The following is a 27,919-nucleotide window of genomic DNA, read 5'->3' on the forward strand; positions in this document are numbered from 1 at the left end:
GTAGGACTTAAACACGTTAGTTTGTAACAGAAATTTACAGCAGTATTTACAGATATTACTTAAAAAGATGGTACCTGAAGTTTCATCACGACTCTGTGAAATTCCATGGAATACCTCTGGTTTGCAGTGAGGAGTTTCTGGATTTGTTTGGTTTGTGGATATGGAAGTGAGAGGTTTGCTTTTACTCTAATTGAAAGCTCTTTTTGGGTTTCAATTTCCGTCTTCAAGTCAAGAGACAATCTATTTAAACATTCATAGTGATTATCCATCTCTGAGTATCTCTTAAGAAGTTCCTAAAGAAAATTAGAATTTATTCAATGTACCAATTCATTTTAACAAGAAATAGTCCCAGCCCTGGAACAGCAACAAAAAGATTTACTTCTTCTTGTAGGAGGAAAATAAATTATGATCTTTGTGTTTAAAAAACAAAAGTAAACTTATTATTGATTTTGGATTATAAAAATTACTGTGGAAATTAAAAAAAATTAAATATAACAAAGAAAATCAGAAACAATCATTGTTATCATTTGATGCATTTTCTTTTGGTCTTTTGAACATCCACGATCTGAAGGAGCATTTGTTTATATAAAGTCTGAAGGGAAATTTGAGTGAATTCAATCTAGTATGTACTGTAGCTCAAGTCTGAATGCTGTTTTATATTTACAGTGGGCAGTATGCGTGAGCAGATACATGACCAAGAATCAAACTAATTATTTGTCTATTTGGTGGAGCTTCTTCACACATTTCTATTATTTGCCTAGAGTTCAAGTTTTCTAACCTTTTATCAGAGTTTGAGCATAGATTCCAGCTCTGCCACTCGCTGACTGGGGAAACACTGAGCCATTTCACTACTATAAAATGAGATTACAATAACTGCCCCAGAGTTTTCTAGGGGATCAAATATTAAATGATATCTGAATCTATGCAATCTATAAAATATATAGATATTATTTTAAAGGAAGTAAAAATTATATTTGTAAAAATGCTTCTATGCCCAAGTTTTATACTTTGCCAGACTTGATTTCAAATCCTGATTCTCCTGATTTATTAGCTATGTGAACTTGGGCAACCACTAAACTTCCTCTGAGTCTCAGTCTGTTTCTAAATGGAACAATGAAATCTATCCATGAGGTAAGTACAGTGCCTGCATACGGAAGACAATGAGCCAGGGCCCATAAATACAAATGATGAGAGTCCAGGCAGGTGAACCCTTGGTCAGAGTTCAGGTGGAGGAACATCAAGTTGCTCCAGTCATGTAATAAATAATATGTTTAGTTTAGGGTGTTAAATTATGGAAGGGGCTGCTGACCACAATGAATTCTTTTTTTTTTTTTTTTAAATAATTTAAGGAAAAGCTAGAGCTAGATAGATGTTCATTAATCTATGCATGTTGGAGGGGGGATGCTGCCTTTAGCCTTAGAATGAATCATATTATAGCATGGAGCAGCACTGTACGTCATTCATTTGTACTTTTAAAAAAGGCATTCTCAACGCTGATTTCTGTCGGGAACTGTGCTAAGTGATACAGCCATAAGCAACACAAACAGTTTTTAGGGACTGCGTTTTAACAGGGGTGACAATAATCCTGTTGGCTTTACCCTTAGTATGTATTCAGAACCCAAACACTTTCTCACCACTTCCACTGCTAACTCTTTGGGCTGAGCCACTTTCACCTTTGCCTGGATTACTGGAGTTAGTCTTTCAATTGTCCTCCTGCTTCCTCTCATTTTCAACCTAACAGAGTCATTTCTTTAAAATCTAAGTCAGATCATGTCTCTCAAGAGATCTCCATCTTAACCAGAGTAAGCCCACAGTCTGCTTAAAGCCCCACAGCCTGCCTCTTCCTCATTAACTCCAGACCTCACATCTAACTGGCTGTCCTCCTTCCTGAAGATCTTGGAACCCACCAAGCAAGCTTGTCTCAGAAGCTTTGTACCTGCTGTTCCCTCCGCTTATACTGCTCTTTCCCTGGATACAGGCCTGTGTGGCTTGGTCCTTTACCTCTTTCAGGTATTTGCTCAAATACCACCTTTCCAGGGAAGCCTTATGATCACAAACTCCTCTGTTTTGTGTGTGTGTGGTGTATGCGTGTATCTATGTATACATATATATACTAGTGCTAGATTATAAAGTTTAGAAGAGTACTGAGCATTATCCATTCAATCCACGTTAGACCTCTGGAAGCGTACAAATATTCATTCGTAATTTGAACAGGAGAACACTTACTTTTATCCTAAAGCACTTTTCTCTCAGGCTTCCTATAAGGTGTTGGTTTCCATCACATAGTAACTTTTTTTCATATTTTACCTCTTTGTGGTTCTGTTGATCCTGCTTTGATATAAAGAAATCAGCAAGATGTTAGCTGTAACTATATTCACATATGTCTAATCATATACTTTGATTACATTTTTATATCTTTTCAATAACAGAATTAAACATAACACATCTAACTTAAAAGTAGTCTTAAAAATGCTCAGAAAATAAATAACAGTATCAGTAAGTCCTAAGTGGGTGACCTCAAGCCATTGGAAAAAGTGGCAAAACCACTTAATTTTGAAAGATAGGATCTGTTCCTTTACTACTTATAGTTGAAACTGGATTTTAGATATATTTCTGGTTCCTACTCTTCCAAATCTCTGCTTTAGAATCACTGCTGCCAACTTGATATGCAAGCAAAACCAAGTATATTACTTATGGTGTTCTAAGTCCTGCTGATATATTCTTTGCAGAACCTTGGAACAGAAAATTCATACCCTGTTTATATTTTGTATTTCTGATTAAAAGTGTGAAATAAAATATTGTTCAATAAATATTTGTTGAATGAATTAAGTCTCTTTATAAATTTAGTTAGGGCCACTAAAGATGATTTCCAAGTGTCTGATATTTCTGAGATTACAAACGATATTACTTTCCACTTTATTTCTTTACTAGAAGATAATGATGAACATGAAAATGAAATATGAGAATAAAAAAGATTTTTTATAGATTTTATACAATTTCTTATTTGTCTGAATTTTATAGAGTGACTCAGGTTCTTTAACATATGTGAATATTTATAAATACATATTACAAGAATTTCCTCATTTATACTTGTCTTTTTTCCTTTAAAACTCACTAAGAAGAGCTTATGTTTAAAACTCTACCAAGCAGAAGCTTAGAAATGAGACATTTAATCTTTTATAAATCTAATCCTTCAGATATTTCTCCACTGAGAATAATGCGATTTCTTGGCTTAGAAATCCTTTAAAAGACTACAGTGAAGGAAATAGTCTGATTTAACATTTTTTGTTTGTTTAAAACCAGAGAATTAAAAAGTATTTTCTGAAAAACAAAAACACTAATTTGAAAAGATACATGTACCCCAATGTTCATAGCAGCACTGTTTACAATAGCCGAGATGCTGAAGCAACCCAGGTATCCATCAACAGATGAATAGATGAGGGACACATACACAATGGAATACTACTCAGCCATAAAAAAGGAACTACTATTTGCCATTTGCAGAAAACAGGGATGAACTTGGAGGGTATTATGCCAAGTGAAATAAGCCTGATAAAGACAAATATTGTATGATATCACTTACATGTGGAATCTAAAAAATATAACTAATGAATGTAACAAAAAGAAAGCAAACTCACAAATATAGAGAACAAACTAGTGGCTACCAGAGAGGAGATAGAAGGGGAAAGGGATAATACACGGCTAAGGGATTAAGAAGTACACACTATTATGTATAAAATTAGCTACCCAGAAATACTGTGCAGTATGGAGAATAGACAATATTTTACAGTAACTATAAACGGAGTATAATCTTTAAAAACTGTGGATCACTATACTGTGTATTACAACATATAATACTGTATATCTACTATACCTCTATTAAAAAAAGTTCTTAACAACAAAAGAAGTGGTATTTTCTGAATAATATTTTGGCTTCTTTTTAAAACTGCATTTTCTATTTGTGTGAAAACTATAATTAACTTTCCTTCATTATCCTTTACTGTTGGTAGACATACATACACAACAAAATATTGTCACTCTTTCCAAAAAAACCTTGATTCTTATAGTTACTAGATAGGGAATGATTCTGAACTCACTCTAGCTATCAGGTCTCTTAATTTTTCTCTGCATTGGTCTCTTTCCATTTTGAGAGACTCTTTTATCTGCCTCAGCTCATCTCTTTCTTTAGCTACAATTCTTATTTCTTCAAGGCTTTCATAAAGTTTCTTAGTCAAATGCAAGTTATCCATTTCCACACTTTGCATAGATAAACTTTGGGCCTCAAACTGCTTCTTCAATTGTTTCATTTCATTCACTTTTTTATGAGTTTTACTGACATCATCTTTCATTTTAAGAAGTTGAAGCTCTTTTTTCTGAAGTTCTTGTATCTTGACATAATTATAAAACAAGTTAGAATACAAACAGAATTCCTTAAAGAAAGTAAAATAGTGTCTATTTATGGTATACATACATATACATCCATATTGACATATCTGTATCTATGTCCTTTCTCATTTCATAAATAATTTTGGACAGTTATTCCCCCAGAGTTAGGGGCTTCCCAGGTGGTGCTAGTGGTAAGGAATGTGCCTGCCAACGCAGAGACACAAGAGACAAGGGTTCAGTCCCTGTATCAGGAAGATCCCCTGGAGTAGGGAATGGCAACCCACTCCAGTATTCTTGCCTGGAGAATCCTGTGGACAGAGGAGCCTGGCAGGCTACAGTCCATGGGGTCGCAAAAAGTTGGGACACGACTGAAGTGACTTAGCATGCACATGTTCCCCCAAAGGACAAAACAACACATACCTTTTTCTGTAATTCATCTTTTGATTTATTTAAATCCTTTTGAATATTTGAAATCTGAGATGTCTTTTCTGAAACTCTCTCTCTCAATTTATCAATAGTTTCTTGGTGTTCTTTCAAATGGATATGAGCAATTTTTAGTTGTTCTTGTGTTTCCAGTTCCTTTGTTATCAGAAGACATTGAGAAATATGAGATAAAGGCACATTACCTTTTCTTAACAATGAACTAGCTAAACCAAATCTTAAAAAATACATATTCATAGTTAGAAATAACCAACATGCCACTGCCAAATTAGAAAAGTTCAGAAGGACATAAAGTCTAAGTCCCTGACCCTAGCCTCACCCATCCCAGTCCTGTAACATGCTGAACTCTGAAACTTATTTTTCACGTTTCATACCATCTGGATATTTTTCTAAATCAGTATCATGTACAGTGTCCTATTCTTATGCTTGGTTTTCCACTATACAGACGAGCCCCACTTATCCAGTGCCTTATTGACAGACACTCTGGATTGTTTCTGATTTTGTTCATCACATATGGTGCTGCAGTGAATGCTGTTGTATTTCCGTCCACATATGTGAATATACTGGTAGGATAGATTTCTACAAGTGCAACTGCTGTAGCAAATGTGTATGTTGATACATTTTTAAAATGCTATTGTCAAACTGCCTCCCTGAAAGGTTATAACATTTAAATTTTCATGAACAGCATCAATTATTTTCAACCTTCCTAGAGTAGAAACATTCATCTGGCAGGAAGGAGGAGGACAGCTCACCCTAGCTGTGGTTCCTTGAAGGTCTGCCTTCAGTAGGTCTCTCTCCAGTTTGAGAGTCTCTTCCACTCTCCTTAGGTTATCTCTTTCTTTCATTACAGATTTCATTTCTTCAAGGCTTTCGTGAAGCTTCTGAGCCAAATTTAAGTTCTCCATTTCTATTTTATTCATAGTTAAACTCTGGCACTTAAAGTCCTTCTTCAGTTGCTCAATGTCAGACATTTTTTTCTGGGTCTCACTAATTTCCTCCTTTAACTTAAAAAGCCGCTGTTCATTTGCTTTCAGTTCTTGGACCTTAAGATAATCATGTTAGGATTAATTAGATCGCTTTTTACGGAAGGATTAAGAATAGTTTCTAAACTGACTAAGACAATAGTTATCCCATTTTACTCATTAATGTGCTGTATAATTTCATACAGGATATAGTATCTTTTGTGATATAATATACATGACTACATATAATCTTACACGTATATAGCTCAGCTATACTTAACATATGCAGACAGCTATGTAACTAAAACTCAGATCAAAATATAGAACACTTACTTTACCTGTATGCTCTTCCTAGAATAAATCACTATTTTTACCTTTTTCAATCCCAGACCAGTTTATCTGCTTTTTTAAAAATTTTATTTTTTGTCTTTTAAACATTTTATATTGGAGTAAAACTGATTAACAATGTTCTGACAGTTTCAGGTGGACAGCAAAGGGACTCAGCCATACATATACATGTATCCATGCTCCCCGAAACTCCCCTCCCACCCAGGAACATTGAGCAGAGTTCCCTGTGCTGTACAATAAGAACTTGTTGGTTATCCATTTAAAATACAGCAGTGTGCACATGTCCATCCCAAACTCCCTAACTATCCTTTCCCCTCACTCTTCCCCTGTGGCAAACATAAGCTCGTTTGCCTACTTTTAAACTTATGCATCACAATGTAAATGTCGATTCTCCTGTTGATAGGCATATGGGTCGCTTTCAGTTCTTTGCAATTATGATTGCAGCTGTTGTGAGCATTTCTGTATGTCTTTATGTGGAAGAATGCATTCTTTTTCCTTAGGTACATACCCAAGGAGAGAAAATTCTGGGCCACAAGCAGGTATATGGTTCAGGGTTAGTAAAAACTACCAAGCTGCTTTCTAAATGTGGTTGAAGTGTTTTATATCCCTCAAGGATTTTAGGCATTGCTTTTTATTCTAGGAATATATCGGGTATTTGAACATATAAGCCCCAGGACCCCCTCAATACCTTTTCTTGTAATTTAGCATTTGAATTTTCTAAATCCATTTGCATATTTGATATTTCTTCTGCCTTCTCAGAGACAGTCCCTCTGAGTTTATCAATAATTTCCTGGTGCTCCTTCAGATGCAAGTGAGCTATTCTTAGTTCTTCTTGTTTCTCCAGATCCTTAATTAATAGAAAAAAACAAAAAAAAACATAGCTTAGTGTTAACTACTTTCTTTTTAATGAAAGTGATATTTTTTTAGTAAAAATGATAAATTTCTTATTTCTTCCTTCACATCTTTGAAGGTGTTAGAAAATTGTAGGTTTTCCCTTCCCCTGGCCTTACCTCCCCACAATGTACTCACATTTTTCAGAGGCAAACATGCTATACATGTGTTCTTCTACAACCTGCTTTTCCCCCTAAGGTTTACTTTGGGCTTTCATATTAGAACATTCAAATCTACTTCATTTTTTTAGGGGTTGCATGTATACTCTATGTGCACACTCAGTCGCTCAGCTGCATCCAACCCTTTGTGATCCCACGGACTGTAGCCCACCAGGTCTTTTGTCTATGGGATTTCCCAGGCAAGAATACTGGACTGGGTTGCCATGTCCTCCTCCAGGGGATCTTCCCAACCCAGGCATTGAACCTGCATCTCCAGCGTCTCCCGCATTGGCAGGCGGATTCTTTTACCACTGTGCCACCTGGACATGTGATCAGTCATGGCCCACTCTCTGTGACCCCATGAACCATAGCCCACCAGGCTCCTCTGTCCATGGGATTTTCCAGGCCAGAGTACTGGAGGGGGTTGCCATTTCCTTCTCCACACCTGGGACATATTGCTTATATTTACCTGGTTTCCTTGTGATGCACATTTAGGTTATTTCCTACCTTTTTTTAAATCACAAATTGCTGTAACGAACAACTTTATGGTATGTATGTTTATATGTATGTGTTATGAATACACATGCACACAAACACACATATTTATTTTTTCTTTATCCTAACAAATGAGCAACTGTACATGCAGAGTAAAGCCCATAAAGAAAATGCTGGTTACAGAATTTAAAATTTTCAAAAGTAATACCAAATTACCTGCCTAAAAGGTTGTATCCTGTTAACTCTCACCAAAAGCACCACTCATTTCAAAGAAGGATTCACTGATGTAAGGAAAACATCACATTAACTTGCTGGCAAGAGGAATGAGTATAACTTACTTTAGCTTTCGCTTCTCTGAGGCTTTCCCTGAGTTGATCTCGCTCCATTTTGAGGGTTCCCTCCATTCTTCTTAGGTCATCTCTTTCCTTAGTAACAGATTTTATTTCTTCAACATTTTCATGGAGTTTCTGAGTCAACCTTAACTTCTCTGTTTCTATGCTTTCCAGGATGGAATTCTGAGTCTCTAATTGCTTCTTCAGTTGCTCTGTTTGATACATATTTTCCCTGAGATCATTTTTCACCCTAAGAAGTTGATGTTCTTTCTCCTGAAGTTCTTGGACCTTGAGATAATCAAACAGTAAGTTAGGATATAGACAGATACAGAGAGAAAGCTAAAAAATAGTTTCTAAGTTGAATAGGAAAATCTCTACTTATCTTCAGCATTTGGCAAACTCATGCCCTGTTTCATAACACAAAAGACCTGATTCAAACTCTCAATTACTTAGATATTATAGGAAATACCTGTGCTTTTAAGGCAGTATTTGTGTTTTCTAAATTCATTTGGATATTTGATATTTCATCTATCTTCCCTGAAACAATTCCTCTGAGTTTATCGATAGTTTCTTGGTGCTCTTTCAGATTCATCTGGGCAGTTCTTAGCTCCTCTTGTCTTTCCAGGTCCTTTATTATTAGAGAAAGAAAAATAATACATTCAGAATAATACAATTCAACAATATGTAGGAAAGGCATAGGGTAAGAAGTAAAAAATTCCCCTCCTTCCTTGGGCCTCTCAGTTCTCATCCTCTAAAAGTAACTTCTGGATGTCAATATATTCTAGATACTCTTACTCCTTTTTCCCATCAGAAACTTTTTAATTAGCTCTATCTCATTGTTTACCTATGGGTTGGTATTCCATGGTCTGAATGTGCTGTATTTTTGTTCAACCAGTCTAATGGACAGTGAGGATTTTTCCTATTGGTGAGGGGGGTTGCTTTATTCTGTTATTGCAACTTGCTGCAATGAATATCTGTCTATAAACATCTTTGCACAATTATGCTAACATGTGCAGATAAACAGCAATAATTGGATTTTGGGGGTTATTGCAAACAACAGTCTGTATAGTCAAAGCTATGTTTTTTCCAGTAGTCATGTATGGATATGATTTGGACTATAAAGAAGGCTGAGCACGGAAGAATTGATGCTTTTGAACTGTGGTGTTAGAGAAGACTCTTGAGAGTCCCTCAGACAGCCAGGAGATCAAGACTAGTCAATCCTAAAGGAAATCAACCCTGAATATTCATTGGAAGGACTGATGCTGAAGATGAAGCTCCAATACTTTGGCCATGTGATTTGAAGAGCCAACTCACTGGAAAAGACCCTGATGCTGGGAAAGATAGAAGGCAGAAGGGAATGATAGAGGACAAGATGGTAGGATGGCATTACCAACTCAATGGACATGAGTCTGAACAAGCTCCAGGAGATGGTGAAGGATAGGGAAGCCTGGCGTGCTGCAGTCCATGGGGTCGCAAGGAGTCGGAATGAACCACCACCACCACCATATATCCATACCTCCAGTTTTCCCCAAGGGTTGGACCACTTTTACATCTCTACCAACTCTATCAATCACAGTTCTTTTAGGACACGATTTCACATTTATAAGTTGGGTGAAAGATGGTAACTCACTCTACTTGTTGTTTCTCTTAGGTTTTCCTTGAGCTGGTCTATTTCTACTTTGAGAGTCTCCTCCATATTCCTAAGGTCATCTCTTTCTTTTGTAACAGATCTTATTTCTGCAATATTTTCATTGAGTCTCTGAGTTAACTTGATGTTCTCCCATTCTGTATTTTCTAGAGTTGACTTTTGGGCCTCAAGTTGCTTCTTCAAGTTTTCCATTTCACATATTTTTTCCCAAGTCTCACTGACATCTTTCATCTCAAGAAGTTGATGCTCTTCTTCCTGAAGTTCTTGAATCTGAGAAAATTATAAAGCAAGTTAGGACATAGGCAGAATTTATTAGGAAAAAGAACTATTTCTAAAGATGGCAATCATCTTCATATTTTAGTTTAACGTACGTATTATTTTCTTCCTTAAGGGATATGAAGAACACAATAATCGGATGTCATTTTCCAAACGACACAAGACCTACATTTGCCTGTCAGTATCTGAATTCCCTAAGACTCTCTGGATATTTGTGCCTTGATCTGTCTTCTCTGAACTATTCCATGCATTAATGGTTTCTTGGTACTTCTTCAGAAGAATGTCAGTAGCTTTTAGTTCTGCTTTGATTTTCTGTTCCTTTATGATTAGGGGAAAATGAATCTTAACTTAATAGTGAAAATTATCATTATCACCTTAACACTACTTTTATAACCAAAAAACATCACAAGAGGGAAACTTACATCAGCTACAATTTCCTTAGTGTTTTCTTTGAGTTGGTCTGTTTCCTTTTGAAGGGCCTCCTGCACCCTTTCCAGTTCATCTTCTTCCTTAACGATGGTTTTTAATTCTTCTTGACTTGCCTGAAGTTTTTCGGTCAACTCAAGCCTCTCGCTTTCTTTTCTTTGCAGTGATGAGTCTTTGGCTTTGAGATGTTCCTTTAATTGTTCCAGTTCACTCATTTTTTCCTGAGTCTCACTGATTTCTTTGATGGTAATAAACTGTTTCTCATGAAGCTCTTGTGTCTAAAAAAGAAAAAGCCAAAAATATACTTGCACGGAAACACACATAAAAACATGTGCTTATATATGTATATATATTTTTTGAAGGAAAAAAAATTTAGGATGCTTTCTAAAACAATTTAGTGAGTAAACAGTAGTCTTTGTAATCTAGTTAGCTACCTCCCTTAAATTGGTTCCCCCTGCTCCTTTACTCCCATTTTACCTTTTTCTGTAATTCATCATTTGCTGTTTCTAATTCCTGTTGAATGTGTGATATTTCAGTTTCTCTCTCTGATAGATCCACTCTCAGTTTACCAATAATTTCCTCTTGTTCTTTTAGGTGACAATGAGCAACTTGAAGTTTCTCTTCAGTTTCTAGTTGCTTTATTATTAAAGGAAATTGCAAGAAAATTTGAAAACATTATAATCATTACATGGTAACTAATACCTTTTCCCCAAAGGTTTAGTTTTTACCAAGATATTTGCTTACAGAATATTAACACACACACACACGAAAAAGAATGACACCTACTTTAGCTGCCATTTCTCTTAGGTTTTCTTGGAGTTGGTTCTTCTCAGATTGAAGAAATTCTTGTAGCCTCTCAAGGTCAGCTCTCTCCTTAGCTACAGATTTCACTTCATCAAGACTTTCTTGAAGTTTTTCAGACAATTCGAGCTTTTCCATTTCTAGCTTTAGTAGTGATGAGTCTTTGAATGGCTCCTTCAATTGCTCCATCTCATTCATTATTTTCTTAGCTTCACTGTCCTTTTCTTTCATATTGAAGGACTGTTCTTGTTTGTCTTGAGATGCTTGGATCTAAAGAGAATCATAAAATGATACAGTTGATACCCAGAGATACTTTATTTTTGGGGAAAAGAAACAAGGATGCTTTCTAAATCAATTAAATCAAGAATTTAATGGCTCGTTTCCAGAACAAATTTCCTCTCACCCACTCTTCCATTATTCAGATATTTAACACATTTATTGAGTATTCACTGTGTTGTCAGTATCCTATAATATTAGAAGTTGGAGATGAAATGGTAAATGAGACTTTACATGATTGGCCTTTTTGAGACTTACACATTTTAGAAGGAAAATACATATTATACCAAATCTTAACCAAACAGAGGTAGTGGGTTATTTCAGGGTACCAGTGGCAAACCTAATCTATTCTGAGTGATTAGGAAGGGATTCCTGGGCATGGAAAGCTTCAGCTGAGATCTAAAGGCTGAGAGCACTTGTTAGGCAAAGAGGAGTATGGAAAGACTACAGGAACGAAGACCAGGCCATCCAAAAGCTGTGAGATGGGGAAGAGCAACAGACTAGAGTTGCCTGAGCACAATGAACAGGAGGAAGAGTAGATGAAACAGGGGTAGAAACCAGCAAGGTCTGGGATCCAGGGTCATGGGAAATACAGACTAGTGTCTGTATTTAATGTCTGAAATAGTGTCTGTATTTCAAGAGCAATAATAAGCTATTAAAAAGTTTTAAGGAGAAAAGATCACCTTGGCACAGAATGGGGAATGAATTACAGAAGTATGAAATGAATGTAGAGACCAGTTAGGAGGCTATTGCAGGAAAGTCAGAGAGAAATAATCCTGGTTTGGATTAGGGTATTGGTAAAGTGTACTTTGGATGTAAACTGGAGAAGAAAATTATGACAGAATATGGAGAAGAGTGGGAGGATTTCACACATAGACACATACTTTCAAATCAACAAGGTTTTGATTCTTGAATTATAGAGGGAGTGGGGAGGAAGGGATAGTAGTAGGGTTGATTCTCAGGTTTCTGACTGGATCAGTGAGGGAAATGGTAATGCCTTATGGGATACTGGAGAAATAAGTTTAAACACAGGAAGAAAACAGTGTTCCAATCACTTCATAATTAAGAGATACTTAAAACTGGTAGGAATATTATAACTATAAATGCTCTCTCATTTATAAAATATAAAGTACTTATTAAATGGGAGGAAAGGATGAGACATACTTCAGCCAGAGTTTCTCTCATCTCTTCTTTCAGTTGGTCACATTCAATCTGAGGTGCTTCTATTGTCATTTTAAGATTCTCTCTCCTTAGTGAGAGATTTTATTTCCTTGTGACTTTCTTGAAGTTTTTCAGCCATCCTGAGACTCTCCATTTCTATCCTTGCTAGTGTTGTTGAATCTTTGGTTTTGGACTGTTCTTTCAATAGCTCTGGTTCATCCATTGTTTGCTGAGTATCAGTGACTTCTTTCACATTAGGAAGTAGCTCCGGTTCCTCATGAAGCACTGGGATCTTGTGATATTCGTATAATACTAAGGGTTCTATCTAGACACTGTTGTCATAATTTTTAAAGGGAAAAGATGAGGATACTCTCCATAGCAACGGAAGTGATTTTAAACCTTCATGACCTACCACGGACCACAAACTCCTATTTACTCACTTTCCCCTGATTCCTACTCAAGCTATTCATGACTGCTAGTCATATTCTGTCATAATTTTCTTTTTTCTCCAGTTTATATCCAAAGTACACTTTACCAATAAATTATTAATCCAATCAGTTGCATACTTCCTTTCTATCAGTTCAGTTCAGTCGCTCAGTCATGTCCAACTCTTTGTGACCCCATGGACTGCAGCATGCCAGGCTTCCCTGTTCATCACCAACTCCTGGAGCTTGCTCAAACTCATGTCCATCCAGTTGGTGATGCCATCTAACCATCTCATCCTCTGTCGTCCCCTTCTCCTCCTGCCTTCAATCTTTCTCAGCATCAGTGTCTTTTCCAAGGAGTCAGCTCCTTGCATCAGGTGGCCAAAGTATTAGAGTTTCAGCTTCAGCATCAGTCCTCCCAATGAATATTCAGGATTGATTTCCTTTTGGATGGACTGGTTGGATCTCCTTGCAGTCCAAGGGGCCTCTAAAGAGTCTTCTCCAACACCACCACAGTTTAAAAGCATCGATTCTTCAGCACTCAGCTTTCTTTATAGTTCATCTCTCATATTCACACATGACTACTGGAAAAACCATAGCTTTGACTAGACGGACCTTTGTTGGCAAAGTAATGTCTCTGCTTTTTATTATGCTGTCTAGGTTGGTCATAGCTTTTCTTCCAAGCAGCAATTGTCTTTTAATTTCATGGCTGCAGCCACCATCTGCAGTGATTTTGGATTCATTTCTATACTAGTTTCATTTCACTGATTCATTTCTATATTAGTTCTCAAATACAACAGGAGAAAATTCAGAGCTGAGCAGATTATATCCCAATAAATTAATGGTCCCATTCTCAGATGAATTCTAATGCTACTTAACAAATTTTTTATGTGTAAAGATTGATTCCCTCTTTCCATGATCACTAGTGTTACTGTGTAACTTTCCATATCATATTTCTGTGTTTATCAAATTGGAATTGAGAATGTTTTTTACATGCTCATATTGGGCAAAAAGAACAATGTCTTATTCATATCCATTGTCTCAATACTTAGCACACAACAGGCTTTTAACATAGGTTGGTCTAGTTTATGTTTCATTTTCTCCACAGCATTTGTTATTATCGCAAATTATCCTGCTCATTTGATTGCTTATATATTGATAATCTCTTTCCACTACAAAATAAGTTCTATGATTGTAGCGGATCTGTCCACCTTGTTTCCACTTTATTTCTATAATCCAGGACTGTACCCGATACATTAAACACTCAACAAATATTACTCAATAAATGAATGAATCATAACCCATTCACTACCAATCTTTCCTTCAAAGGAGGAAGAAAAGGGAAAGAAAGGTGGAGAAGAAGAAAGGATGGAAAGAAGATAGGATGCAAAGAAGAAAGGACAAACCTTTTCCTGCGGTTCAGTACCGGATTTTTCTAAGTTCTTCTGAATATTTATTATCTGAGCTGTCTTCTCAGAAATGTCTCTTCTTAGTTCTTCAATAGTTTCTTGGTATTCTTTTAGATGCATGTGGGCCATCTGTAGTTCTTCTTTTGTTTCTAGACCCTTTATTAGGAAGTGAAATTTAAAGAATAATTGTAAGAACATCATCCAACACTGCTTCCCCCTTTCCAATTGACTCAGTCTTTAAAGAAATGTTTAATAGATGAAAGAAAAGGTCATGACTTACTGTAGCTTCAATCTCTCTGATGTGTTCTTTAAGCTTATTTCTCTCTACTTCGAATGACTCCTCTAATTTCTTTAGATCATTTCTTTCTTTGGTTATGAATTTCATTTCCTCACAATTTTCATGAAGTTTCTGAGCTAACTCTATCTTCTCAATTTTTATATGTTCCAATGTTAATTCTTGGTTCTTTAGTTCATTCTTTAAGTTTTCCATTTCATTCATCTTTTTCTGCATCTCATTCATCTCTTCTTGTACACTAAGCAGTTGCTGCTGTTTTTCTTGCAGTTGTTGGCTCTTAAGAAATACAGTTTTTATAATTACTATTTTGGCTATACTCTCTTAAAATTCTTATATAAAATCTACTTTGCAAACTGAAATAATCATTATCATAACCCTGTCAACTACTCCAAAATAAGTAGACAAGGGGCATTAAAAGTAAAATAACTTTCGAGGTACAATGTCTAGTGGGTCAAATAGAGTCCCATACCAAGTTCAAGTCTACCCAGACCCCGAGAACCTGATCTTCTTTGAAAAGAGGGTTTCTGTAGATGTGATTAGTTAAGGACTGAGAAGGAATCCTCCTAGATTAAGGTCGGCCCCAAATCCAATGTGAGTAGTCCTTCTAAGAGACAAAAGGACACATAGAGACACAGAGGAGGTCCTGTGCCGATGGAGGCAGAGATTGGAGGGATGCAGCTCTAAGCCAAGAAACACCAAGGTCAGCTGGGAGTCAAGGGCAGGAAGAGGAATTAAAGGATTCTTCTCTAGAGCCTTCAGAGGGAGCCTGGTTCCGCCAACACTGTGATTGTGAACATCTAAGACGCAGAACTGTGAAAGAATAAATTCTTGTTGTTTTAAGCCATTGAGTTTATGTTAATTTGATACAAAAGCCCTAGGAAACTAATATAGTGCCACTAGGTTAATCAAGGAAGAATGTGAAAATGAGAAAAACTAAAAAACAGAAGAGATTAATTAAATATGCAGACATCACTGTGCCAAATAATTATAATTCCATGTCTCTTAAAAACTTGAATAATTAAAAAAAAAAAAAAAAACTTGAATAATTTACTTCCATTTCTAGTGAGGGCCATATGGAGTGGCCCAAGCAAATAATGAAGCATTAACTTTTACATAAGCTCAATGATTTCCCTCCTTTAGGAGGAATATGAAATAGAAATTAGGTTTTAACATATTCAATTAGGTTATAGTAAAAGGGATGAGAATTAAGAGAACCCATATTAGGAAAAAATACACAGAAGCACAATGGAAATCACTATATATTATCTGTAATGAATGTGATACTGCTTCTAGAATATACAGAAAGATCTCAGTGGGTGCATTTTAGAATTTCTTGGGGAATATAATTGTTACCCGAGTCTGAGGCTTGTCTACAAATTGTACAACAGCATCTTATTTATTTTTTTTTGTACGACAGCATCTCACTGACGATATCTAAGTGATGATACCGTCAGACCTTGTTATCCACGGAAGAGTAGCTCCAGGACCTCTGCAGTTACCAAAATCCATGAACGCTCAAGTCCCTTAACTATTTGTATATAACCTAAACACATCCTCTCATATGCTTTAACTCATCTCTAGATTATGTATGCTACTGAATACAATATAAATGCTATGAAAATAGTTGCCCAAGTGTGGCAATTTTGGGTTTCAGTTTTTGGAACTTTCTGTATTTTTCCTCTGAATATTTTTGATCTATGGCCAGTTGAATCCATGGATGCAGAACCTGCAGATACAGAGGGCTGACCGTAGAGATGACTCTCACACTTCAGAGCATGACTAGTGCACTGCTACAAGGGCAGAATCTTTCTTTTGTTGACCAATGTATCTCAGGAGCCCAGAAGAGTGGCTGGCTAGAGTAGCGCTCAATAAGCACTCGATGAACGAATATATCAAATGACTTGTTTAGAAAAATGAAGGCCTCCCCCATCTAAAGACTCCAGAATAATATAATCATCACAAAGGATGCTAGCTAACATCTCAATAGGAGTTGAAACTGTCCAAAATACTGTCCATTAAGATCTGTTCATCTGAGAGGTTATTTCTGGAATTTAGGTTTGCTGGAATCAAATTTATTATATAAGTAAAAAATTTAGTCAGGAAAAATGACCAGGCAGATAACTTTAAAAAGTCACCTTTTCCTTTAGCTTTTCTTGAACTTCTGATAGTTTTTCACAGGTCCTAGAAAGCTCTTCTTCTTTCTTAATGGTACGGTTCTTTTCTTGTGCCACAATATCCTGTTGTTTTTTAAGTTCATTTCCAAGAATTCTTAATTCTTCCTGGTTTTCAATTGTCTAGAATTTTTTTAAGAAGTTGAGATCAAAATAATACTTACTTACACTTCAGAAATCAGGTAAAAATCAGAATTTACTTTAGCCAAAAAATGAAGAGATCATGGCAAACTATATTGGAAAAGATTAATTTAAAAAGTGAGTCTTTAATCATATAAATGCCAAGAATCTGCTTTTTAAAATACTGTTTCTTCACTGCTCACCTTACATTCCTATCATGAGAATTACAACTGGGTTTAGTATTTTATCATGTGTGATTTGCTCATTTTCTACACCTAAACCAAAAGACACTTTGGAGCTTTTGTTGACAACAGATGATGTGAGACACTTATCTATATATCTATATATGGTTATGGTCTTTTCATATGCTGGAATGGCTTTGATTTTACACATTGCTTAATAGCAAGCTCAAAATGGCAGCACTGTTTGGTAGTATGAGGTGGACTAATCCAAGTTATTAAGCTTAAACAGTAACATTCTTAAGTCACAAAAACATCTCAAGCCGGAGACTGATAAGTGAATATGACCTTTGTCTGTATTCTTATTTATAGTCAGTAATTCTAAGCAAACAGGCAATCCCAAGAAACACAGAAAACCACACAAAAGGTCAGGTTCTACTGTGATTCATAGCAAACTTCTCAAAATATTAATTTCATTCTAGGCACATTATATTGTCTCTAAATTTAGAAAAAATACTAAAGTAGGTTTGAAAATATTGGCAAACATTAACAATAAACAATTAAAAATGAAGTAAAAAATTGCAACAGCATATATAAAAGAGAAATATTTAGGAACAAATTTAAGAAAATATGGAAAAGATCTGTAGACTGAAAAGTATTACATATCACAGACACAACAAATAATCTATAAAAAGATAAACAATGGCCAATAAGCAATCTCATGCTAGTAAGCATGAAAAGATGTCCAATATCTTTATAGTCATTCAGGTCAGTTCAGTTGTTCAGTTGTGTCCGACTCTTTGTGACCCCATGAATCGCAGCATGCCAGGCCTCCCTCTCCATCACCAACTCCTGGAGTTTACTCAAACTCATGTCTATCGAGTCAGTGATGCCATCCAGCCATCTCATCCTGCCCCCAATCCCTCCCAGCATCAGGGTCTTTTCCAATGAGTCAAGGGAAAGGCAAATGAAAACAATGAGGCACACACCCAATAGAATGGTTAAAATTAAACATAATACTATGAAGTGTTGGTGAGGATGTGGAGTCATCAAAATTCTTTTAATTTGCTGATAGAAATATAAAATGGTACAACTACTTTGGAAATCAATCTAGTAAATTTTCAGCAAGTTAAATATATATCTCCCTATGATTCAGCTATTCCATTTAGATATTTATCCTAGAGACATAAAAAAAACTTCATAAAAATATTTGTTTATGAATGTTTACAGCATCTGTATTCAAAATAGCCAAATAGTGAAGAGAACCTAAATTTCCACCAGTAGGAGAAGGTCTAAACAAACTGTAGCCTTTCCAACAAAGGAATGCTACCCAGCAATAAGCAAGAGACTAGAAAGAAGACATGGGCTTCCCAGGTGGTGTTAGAAGAAACAAGAAATAAGAAACAAGGGTTCAATCCCTGGGTCGGGAAGATTCCCTGGAGAAGGGCATGGCAACTGACTCCAGTATTCACGCCTGGAGAAACCCACGGACAGAGGAGACTGGTAGGCTATGGTCCACAGGGTTGCAAAGAGTCACACGTGACTGAAGCAACATAGCATGCACACACAGAAAGAAGACACAAAAGAGTTTATGCCATGTGATTCTATTTGTATGAATTTCTAGAAGAGGCAAAGTCATTAAGGTAAAAACCATAAGGATAGTTGACTATATGGGGCAGAGGTTAAGACTGGGATTGAGTAGATCAGGGCTCAAGGGAACATTCTGGGGTGATGTTCCACATCTTGATGAAAATGGGAAGTCCACAGTAGAGATATTTGCCAAAAGTCATCAGACTGTATACTTGCATTTGTTACATTTATCACATGGCATGTAAGTTATACCTCAGTAAAGCTGTAAAAGTCTAAAATACACAAGGACAAAAATGTACTGCAAAGTACACAGTGCTGAATCCTACCATTTCAATGTTTTCTCTCAGGTCGGTCTTCAGTTGCTCCTTTTCTGCTGTAACACTCTCTAACATTTGTTGCAGTTCATTTTTCTCCTGTATTAAAGACAATACCTTTCTCTGTTGCTCAGTTAGCTCATTATCCTCAGCATCTGCACTCAGAGCTTGGGTTTTTGTGGTTTCCAAATTTTGGCTTTTATCTATGCCAACCATCTAAAATATAAATACAGTAAAGAATTTCTTAGTTAATAATACTTTTAATAATAATAATAAAAACAGCCAACACATATTACTTATATATCAGGCAATATTTTCATATATTGACATACTTAATCTTTACCATAACTTTATGAGGTAGGTACTATTATTATCTCCATTTGACAGATGAGGAAATAATCCCAGAGAGGATAGGTCACTTGTCCAAGGTCACTCAGCAATGAATAACCAGGTTTTGAACCCAATGCTCTGGCTCCAGTGTGTGCTCTTGTGCCTGATCATTAATAAGAACTACCTAAACAGTTATAGATAATTTACAATTATCTTTATGTATGATGTGCTAACCAGATTTTAAGAAAAAGTAAGCTACTTTGAGCTCTATCACTTTATTTCTTTCCTTAAAAGCTGGAAAGAATTCCCTATTCCCAATAAGAATATTCCCAACTTTCATTTTCAGAGGTAGTAAGTATGCACCATTGGAAGTATACATGTAGAAGGCAAAGTAATTTTGGTAGAAATATATCTCATATTATAATAGTATAATTCATCTTTTCTTAATATATAATTTTCACTTACTGCTTAAGAAAAGTATGTTATATAAATTCATTTATCCATAATAAGTCTTAACCAAATGTAATTTAAAATGTGAACTCCCTGGTAAAAGGAGACTAAGACTAACATCACAACTGTTGGCATGAAATTAGGTTGTTACTATATAAGTTTATACTAGTCTAATAAATATTCAACTCCATACTGGTCACATGTGTCTTGAAAGGTTTTTATAAAGATCTATAATTAATGTTACAAAAAAATCTGAAAAATAAAGAGAAAAAATATCATCAATGTCACCAACATACCCACTATTAGAATTCTGGAATATTTCATTCTAGTGTTTTCCATTAACTTTTTTAAAACAAAGCAATCATAATTAATTTACATATATAGGATTCACTGTAGCTTTTCTTTTTCATGTAGATCATATGCATTTCCCCATACTATTATGTAAACTTCAAATTAGTATTTTTAGTAGTTTCTTTGTTCTCTAGAGTGGATATGGACAAACCATCCTTTGTTTAGTTCGAGCTTCTGACAATGGTGCACACCATGGAGCTAACTATATGAGAAATTAAGGTGGGGAACATATAGCCTTTGGGACCAGTTTGTCAGATACTGTAATTCGGGTTCCTGAATCTTTACTCCTAAAGAAAGGAATACCTACAAAGACAAAGAAGACGGAGACAAAGTATTCTGATACCCTAGGTACATTTCAAAACTGAACACAGACTACGAAATATTTCAGCTACTGTGGTTATGAGTAAAATTTAATTTCTGTTGAGACACACTAGAGAAACTGCATTTCCAAAGAGACAGACATCAAGTAGGTTGAAAATGGCCATTCCAAGAGGATTTCCGATAGACCTACTAATAGAGTTCTGTGGTGCCCAGAACAGAGGGGTCCCAGGAGATTCCTGGGCCCACTCTTTTATCTACATGGGTGATTCCAGCAGGAATATGGTTATCACCGGACCAAGGTGACCTCAGCCTTCCAGTCCAGACTTCAGGACCTCTAATAAACAGAATGGTGTGAAAATCCCAGCAGACCCTTTATCACATGGAAGCTTCTAGCATGAACATAATACTACAGAAGCCAGGCGGTCCCAAGGAGTATAACTTCCCTCACTTCTCATTTATTGTCTCCTCCTCATGTGTGTATGTTAGTCATTCTGTCGTGTCCAGCTCTTTGTGACTCCATGGACTCCTCTATCTGTGGAATTCTCCAGGCAAGAATATTGGAGTGGGTTGCCATTTCCTTTTCCAGGCCTTCTTCTCATGGGGCACTATGATTGCATTAGTTTTAAAGCAGATATACATTGTTAGATCTTATTCTAAATAAACTATTCAAAAAACCTTCCCCTTATGAAAGCAGAAGTTATAAACTTCAAATCAAGGTCAAGAACCTTTGGTCCACGGTTGATCCAAATTATAGATAAGCTGGGAACATGAGATAATAGAGGAAATGAAAGGACTTAAGCATAGGAGAGAGAAGAGAGAGCTCCTTTTCCAGCACCGGAATATTGTGTCAGGGCAGAGGGGGGGAAAAAGAAGCTAACTTAAACTGTATAAAAATTTAAGATTTCTGTGCATCAGAGGACACAATCAACAGAGTGAAAAGGCAACCTATGAAATGGGAGAAAATACTTGCAAATCATAAAACTGATAAAGGGTTAATATCCAAAAAATAGACTTCTTACAACAACAAAAAATCAACTTAAAAATGGGCAAAAACTTGAACAGACATTTCTGCAAAGATAAATAGTTTACAAATAGTCTGTGATATTTTGTTATGGCAGTCTTAGCAGACTAATATGCCTACCTAAAAAAAAAAATCACCATTAGCATCCCAATGTATATAATTAAATTTGTAACTGATTAAATAATCAGTTTTTTTTTGTTTTAAAAGCAGTTTTTCTCCTAAAGTCTCAGGGCAAAATGAATCTTACTATCCAGAATGAATTAAGGTAAGATTTAAGCACCTAAAAGCAAAATTAAGGCCTAAACCCTAGAAATAGACACAAACACGATATACAGGTTGATCCTATAGCAAACTCTAAACAAACATAAAGTATACAAAATCCAACATAAAACAAATATTTTAGCCATAATAAGCACTGAATCTTTCTCACACTGTTAGAGTTCACTGGGTTTTGAAGATGTGCAAATTATATCAGGTCTCAGAAAAAAGGTCAGCTCAAAATCTGAATTAGTATTTTTTGTCTTTTCCTTTGATTGTAAGCAGTTATATTTGAAGTTATTTCAAAGACATTAGGCTTAAGCATGTAAATTATTCTGAGTTATTAATAGTGTGAATAATAAAGATTGAGATTACCATTATGATACCACCCTTATGGCAGAAAGTGAAGAACTAAAGAGCCTCTTGATGAAAGTGAAAGAGGAGAGTGAAAAAGTTGGCTCAAAGCTCAACATTCAGAAAACTAAGATCATGGCATCTGGTCCCATCACTTCACAGCAAATAGATGGGGAAACAGTGGAAACAGTGGCTGAGTTTATTTTTTGGGCTCCAAAAATCACTGCAGAGGGTGATTGCAGTCATGAAATTAAAAGACGCTTACTCCTTGGAAGAAAAGTTATGACCAACCTAGATAGCATATTAAAAAGCAGAGACATTACTTTGCCAACAAAGGTCCGTCTAGTCAAGGCTATGGTTTTTCCAGTGGTCATGTATGGATGTGAGAGTTGGACTATAAAGAAAGCTGAACGCCGAAGAATTGATGCTTTTGAACTGTGGTGTTGGAGAAGACTTTTGAGAGTCCCTTGGACTGCAAGGAGATCCAACCAGTCCATCCTAGAGGAGATCAGTCCTGAGTGTTCATTGGAAAGACTGATGCTGAAGCTGAAACTCCAATATTTTGGCCACCTGATGTGAAGAGCTGACTCATTTGAAAAGACCCTGATGTTGGGAAAGATTGAATGTAGGAGGAGAAGGGGAAGACAGGATAAGATGGTTGGATGGCGACACTGGCTCAACAGACATGAGTCTGAATAAACTCCGGGAGTTGGTGATGGACAGGGAAGCCTGGCATGCTGCAGTTCATGGGGTCTCAAAGAGTTGGACACGACTGAGTGACTGAACTGAACTGAACTTTAGTGTTTGAGGTTAAGGTTATATACCTAAGTTTCAAGATTTTATGATAACTTTGATCAGAAACACTCCTTACCTTTTCCTGAAATTCATCCCTAGTTTCTTCTAAGTTTTCCTCTATATGCAAATTCTTGGAAGCTTCCTCAGAAATTTTCATTTTTAGCAAGTTAATTGTTTCTTGGTGCTGTTTCAAAGACTCAAGTGCATTTCGTAGTTGTTCCTGGGTGTCTATGTTCTTTGTCAGAGAAATAGAAAATAATTTTCATTAGAATGTGAAACAATGAAAATCATTTTACAGTTACTGCTTGATCATAAATAATAAATGATGGCTCCTATAAGGTTTTTAAAGAGGCTCTAAGATTTCAAAAGTTTAATCAGTCAAAACCTTACCATATTTATAGTATCTTGAATGTCACTTTTGAGTTGGTCCCTCTCAATTTGTAGGCTCTCTTGGAGTTGTTTTTGATCATCTTTTTCTTGGGCTAAGGTTTTTACTTCTACTAAGGTTTGTTGAAGTTTCTCAGTCATCAGAGTTTTCTCCTTTTCTAATGTTTGCAGCCTAGAATCCCTACTTTCTAATTGTTCCTTCAGTCCTTCCACTTCCTTTAATCTTTCTTGATTCTCAGTTGTTTTTTGCTGAAGTTCTTGGGTTTTGTGAGAGAGCTTTAAGATAAGAAAAAATAAATGTGAAAAGCAGATCATTCTGCGACATATATATGGAAGCAAAACCCCAGAACAAAGATCACTTCCCTAGAGGATGTCCTGCACTAACCTCTGTCTTCAAAGCCTCCAAATTTAACCCAAGTTCTTCAGCTTCTTTAGAGAGATTTCCTATTTCTTGATTCAATTTTGCATTCTCTTCAAGGACCATCTTATACTTTTGGTCAAATTCAATATGATGATTTTTAACATCTTGGAATTCTTGATCAGTGCTTTCACAACTCAACTGGGAAGTTGGTAGGTCATTTTTAGTGTTCCCAATTTCTTCAAGTAAACCTTGAATTCTACTTTCCTTATCAACTACTTCAGAAGACAATTTGTCTTTTTCTGATGTTACTTTATAGAGCTCTTCAGATTTATCATGTATCTGTGGAAAAGAAAGCAAACTTAGCTATGAAAACAAGATATGATATAGTTGACCAGCTTTCAGGAAAAAAGCTTTCTCTGCCTTACTCCCTCCCCACCAAAGACACTGAAATTAAACCAAGGTTTGATTGAGGAATGGCAATATTTTTCTTGCCATATTTCTTTAACACATATTATCCTGTTTAACTTTACTTTCAAAGTTTTGCTTTCTAATCTCTGGTTCTAATAAGAATTGCACACAGAAGGACACTCAGTAGAAACACAATCCAGCTGTGTCTTTAAATCCTTACCTATCATTTTAAAATGTTTTCTGTCTTTCTGATGAGGCAGGCATTGCATGACTTTTCTTAGAATTTTACTTGTATTTCCATTGCTAACAAACTGAATCAAACATTTATAGTCTCTTGCCTGGTACTTTAAAATAAATTACGGCAAAATATTTAAGGTACTTCTCAAAGGCTTTTATTTCATGAGTTGTTTTCTTAAAAATATGTTTACCTCTTTCCTTAGCATTTCTATTTCTGAAGGTAAAGATTTCAATTCTGACAGCAAATTAACTTCATTATGCAAAGTTTCATTTTCTTCGACTGCTTTATTCAATTCTTTCTGCAGCTGGGTTATTTTTCTTTCCAATTCCATATTAGACAGCAAATCTAGAACATTTTTAGTAGTTTAAAACAGCTTGCAATTATTGGGTCAATCTAAATTATGCATGTAGTTAGATTATTTAATCAGATTGTATGAAATTTATTAAAGAAAGCGTCAGTGTTGGTAAATAGTTAATCCAATAGTTAATCACCTTGTCCAAGACTGGGTTAAATTTATTTGAGAAATAATTTTTAAACTCTTTGGATTTAATGTCCAAGGAAACATTTATTAATTCTGATACCAAATGACAGTAACATTTAACATTAAGCAATTAAAGACACCAGGGAATAATAGATTTTTAATCACTGGAATATAGCTGCAAAATCTTTTAGGTCCCGTTCTATATAAAGACAGATTTGCAAAAAGGTAAGTCTGAAATGATAAAATACCTTTTGGAACTTTGCCATCTATAAGGGAGGTGAGTTTTGTTATTTCACAAAAAGAAGATTGTAATTCTTTCTCCAGATCAACTTGCATTTTCTTTTTCGCCTCCAACTGACTTTGATATAACTGCATATCATTTTCCATCTGCTTGCATGTACTTGCAAGTTCTTTCTATTGAGAGAAACACTGTAAATTCACAGCAATGTACTGGTCATTTCAACTGTTACTGTAAATATTACAAAAATCACTCACCATTTTCTCTTTCAGCTTTAGATTTTCACTTCTAAGAAAGGCTGATTCTCTCTTAGCATCAAGAGCTACAGTTTCGACATCAAGCAGAGTCTGTTTCATTTGTTTTAGGTCTTCAGTGTTTTCCTTTACACATGACAAAAAAGATTTAGTGAAATCTAATTTTGTTAGATTTGGAAAAGCCAATGTTTATATGTATGCTATTCCTAAGAAATGAAAAATGGTTATGCAAATTACCAAATGTATTTTTAGAATAGATAAAAATGAATAACATTTTTCATAATAAAAATATTTTAGGGAATTTTAAGGGGTTCAGTGGTTTAGGATTCAGTGTTTTCACTGCCAGAGCCTGGGTTTGACCCCTGGTCAGGGAATTAAGATCCTACAAACCATGCAATGCAGCCAAAAGAGAAAAATTAAAAAAAAAAATTCTAGCTATAACATTTCAAAATTATAAAAGATTCATGTAGAAGTACTATAATAATTCTGCTATTGTTTAAAAAGGTTAACATAGTTGTTGCTCACCTAGCCTGTTAAAAGTTTTCTATGTATTTTTATTTTTTGCTTTACTCTTTTTTTATGTTTTGTTTCGGTCATGCTGCAGGGCAAGTGTGATCTTAGTCCCTGACCAGGGATTGAACCTGTGCCCCTTGAGGTGTAAGTGTGGAGTCTGAACCACTGGAATGCCAGGGAAGTCTTTGTTTGTTTTTTTAAGTTACTCTCTGCAAAACATGACAGGTGAGTAATTAACAGTTAAAATTAAGGATGTTTAATCACAAATTAAAAAAAAATAATTCAGTAGAAAAATAGAGGAAAGATATGAACAGGCAACTCACAGAAGAGAAAAAAGGAAATGACTGATAAATATGAAAAAAATCCAGTCTCATTTTTAGAGAGAAGTGGCATTTTAACATGACTTCAACATACATGAATTCAACCATATGTCCTTGGCAAAATATTAATGGGTGCATGCATGAGTCAGTGAACTGGATGAATAAAGAGAAAGAAATAAACAACAATTAAAAAAATGGGCAAGGTCATCCCTGGCAGCCCAGTGGTTGGGACTCCAAGCTTCTAATGCAGGGTGCCTGGATCTGATCCTTGGTTGGGGAACTGAGATCCCACATGCCACGTGGCACAGTCAAACAAATTAGGGAAAAAAAGGTGGTGGTGGGAATTCTTATGTTATCAATAGACAGGCCAGAATTATATGAAAGTGTCTTTCTCTCCAAGGCCTTAGAACAACAAGAACACTTTCAAAAAGATCATTTGCCATTAACAAAAGATAATAAAAGAGTTCCAATAGAAAATAACAAAAAGTACTCTGAAAAACTCAAATGCAAACAAAAGAAGAACAATAGCAGCTAATAATCTAAAATTTCTGGCTAGAAATCGCTGCCTTTTAAAAAAAGAGAGTTAAAAACTAGAATTCAACTTATACTTTCTTGAAGTAATCAGGTGAATTGAAAGAAAATAGAAAAAAAAAAAAACCTAATTCCACCATAAGATTCAGTACTGTTTAATGGCACGATCTTATACTGACCAAAATAACCTACAGCTACAGTTTCTGAAAAATATTAAACTGTTAAAATAGTTACTTCATTATAATGAGAATACATTAATATATATATTAATGAAATAAAATTAATGTAATTTATGAAATCAGGCTCAATTACATATTTTATAGTTCTAATTACTAATCAATGTCAAGTGCTTACCTGAAGATACTAATTCTATATTTCTCCATGCATTTGTACAAAGCAATTGAAAAAAATTAAAAAAATTTTTAATTACTGATTTTTAATGGAAGTTCATCACTAACTTACTTATATCTGATTGAAGGATAGTGTTGTCAACTCTGATTTTTATCCACAAAATGGCAATGATATTAATTGTGCCTCTCTCACAGGTTAACTAAAATTCGATACTTAAAACAACTGGAACAATGCCCAGCACACAGTAGGCTCAGTATAAGTATTTGTAGCGATGATGATAGTATAACTACAAATGTCAAAATGATGACACAACAAAATAAATCTGACTTTTACCGATGAGTATGACAAGTCCATTTTCATACTTTCTGACTTCTGAGACTCTATGTATTCCTGGAGCTTCTTAATCTGGTCTTCCTTTTCTCTAAGCAGCTCTACTTTTGAACTTAGTTCATTCTAAAACATTTAAAGGAGAATGAAAAACATAATTTAAATGGGTTTCAATTTTAAGGAATTAAAAAGAACTTACATTTAACAGTTTAAATCAGCAGATAGCAAAATTCAAAGAGTTGAGATTTTAAAAATATAATTCCCTCTATTTTCTGAAATCATATTTAATTACATAGATGTTTTACAGTTTGGGCTCCTTATCAATAGAAACATCAACATAAATGCTCACCTCAAGATCTTGATTATATACTTCTGCATGCTTAACTAAATTCTTTAAGTTGGAAATTTCATGAATTAGTTGCATCTGTAAGAGCATGTGAACAGGCAACAGAGCAAACCAACAGTTAATAAAGCAAAAAAAAAAAAACGATAGCATTCATTCACCGCTCTAGAATCACCCAACACA

The 27,919-nt window shown here is 35.3% G+C and overlaps 1 protein-coding gene across 4 annotated transcripts in view; it reads right to left on the reverse strand.

Annotated features, from left to right (window-relative positions):
- CENPE (centromere protein E) overlaps positions 1-27,919 on the reverse strand; it is a 75,677-nt gene that overhangs the window by 21,430 nt on the left and 26,328 nt on the right. For 2 of the 4 annotated variants that reach the window (XM_043438615.1, XM_043438613.1), the window contains exons 17-39: positions 27,743-27,817; positions 27,400-27,519; positions 25,355-25,477; positions 25,108-25,273; positions 24,569-24,723; positions 23,757-24,071; positions 23,375-23,647; positions 23,061-23,219; positions 19,117-19,320; positions 16,866-17,024; positions 14,716-15,006; positions 14,433-14,591; positions 11,150-11,434; positions 10,841-10,999; positions 10,360-10,641; positions 9,644-9,931; positions 8,483-8,641; positions 8,020-8,301; positions 6,826-6,984; positions 5,580-5,870; positions 4,807-4,965; positions 2,227-2,331; positions 75-293 (exon numbers count right to left, since the gene is read on the reverse strand). In XM_043438615.1, the coding sequence (XP_043294550.1) occupies positions 75-293; positions 2,227-2,331; positions 4,807-4,965; positions 5,580-5,870; positions 6,826-6,984; positions 8,020-8,301; positions 8,483-8,641; positions 9,644-9,931; positions 10,360-10,641; positions 10,841-10,999; positions 11,150-11,434; positions 14,433-14,591; positions 14,716-15,006; positions 16,866-17,024; positions 19,117-19,320; positions 23,061-23,219; positions 23,375-23,647; positions 23,757-24,071; positions 24,569-24,723; positions 25,108-25,273; positions 25,355-25,477; positions 27,400-27,519; positions 27,743-27,817 (4,587 nt within the window). The remainder of the gene's footprint in view (positions 1-74; positions 294-2,226; positions 2,332-4,806; positions 4,966-5,579; positions 5,871-6,825; positions 6,985-8,019; positions 8,302-8,482; positions 8,642-9,643; positions 9,932-10,359; positions 10,642-10,840; positions 11,000-11,149; positions 11,435-14,432; positions 14,592-14,715; positions 15,007-16,865; positions 17,025-19,116; positions 19,321-23,060; positions 23,220-23,374; positions 23,648-23,756; positions 24,072-24,568; positions 24,724-25,107; positions 25,274-25,354; positions 25,478-27,399; positions 27,520-27,742; positions 27,818-27,919) is intronic. The other 2 variants (XM_043438614.1, XM_043438616.1) reach the window with 2 other exon arrangements.

The sequence above is a fragment of the Cervus canadensis genome, chromosome 19, assembly GCF_019320065.1.
Source record: "Cervus canadensis isolate Bull #8, Minnesota chromosome 19, ASM1932006v1, whole genome shotgun sequence".
NCBI classification, from domain to species: Eukaryota; Metazoa; Chordata; class Mammalia; order Artiodactyla; family Cervidae; genus Cervus; species Cervus canadensis.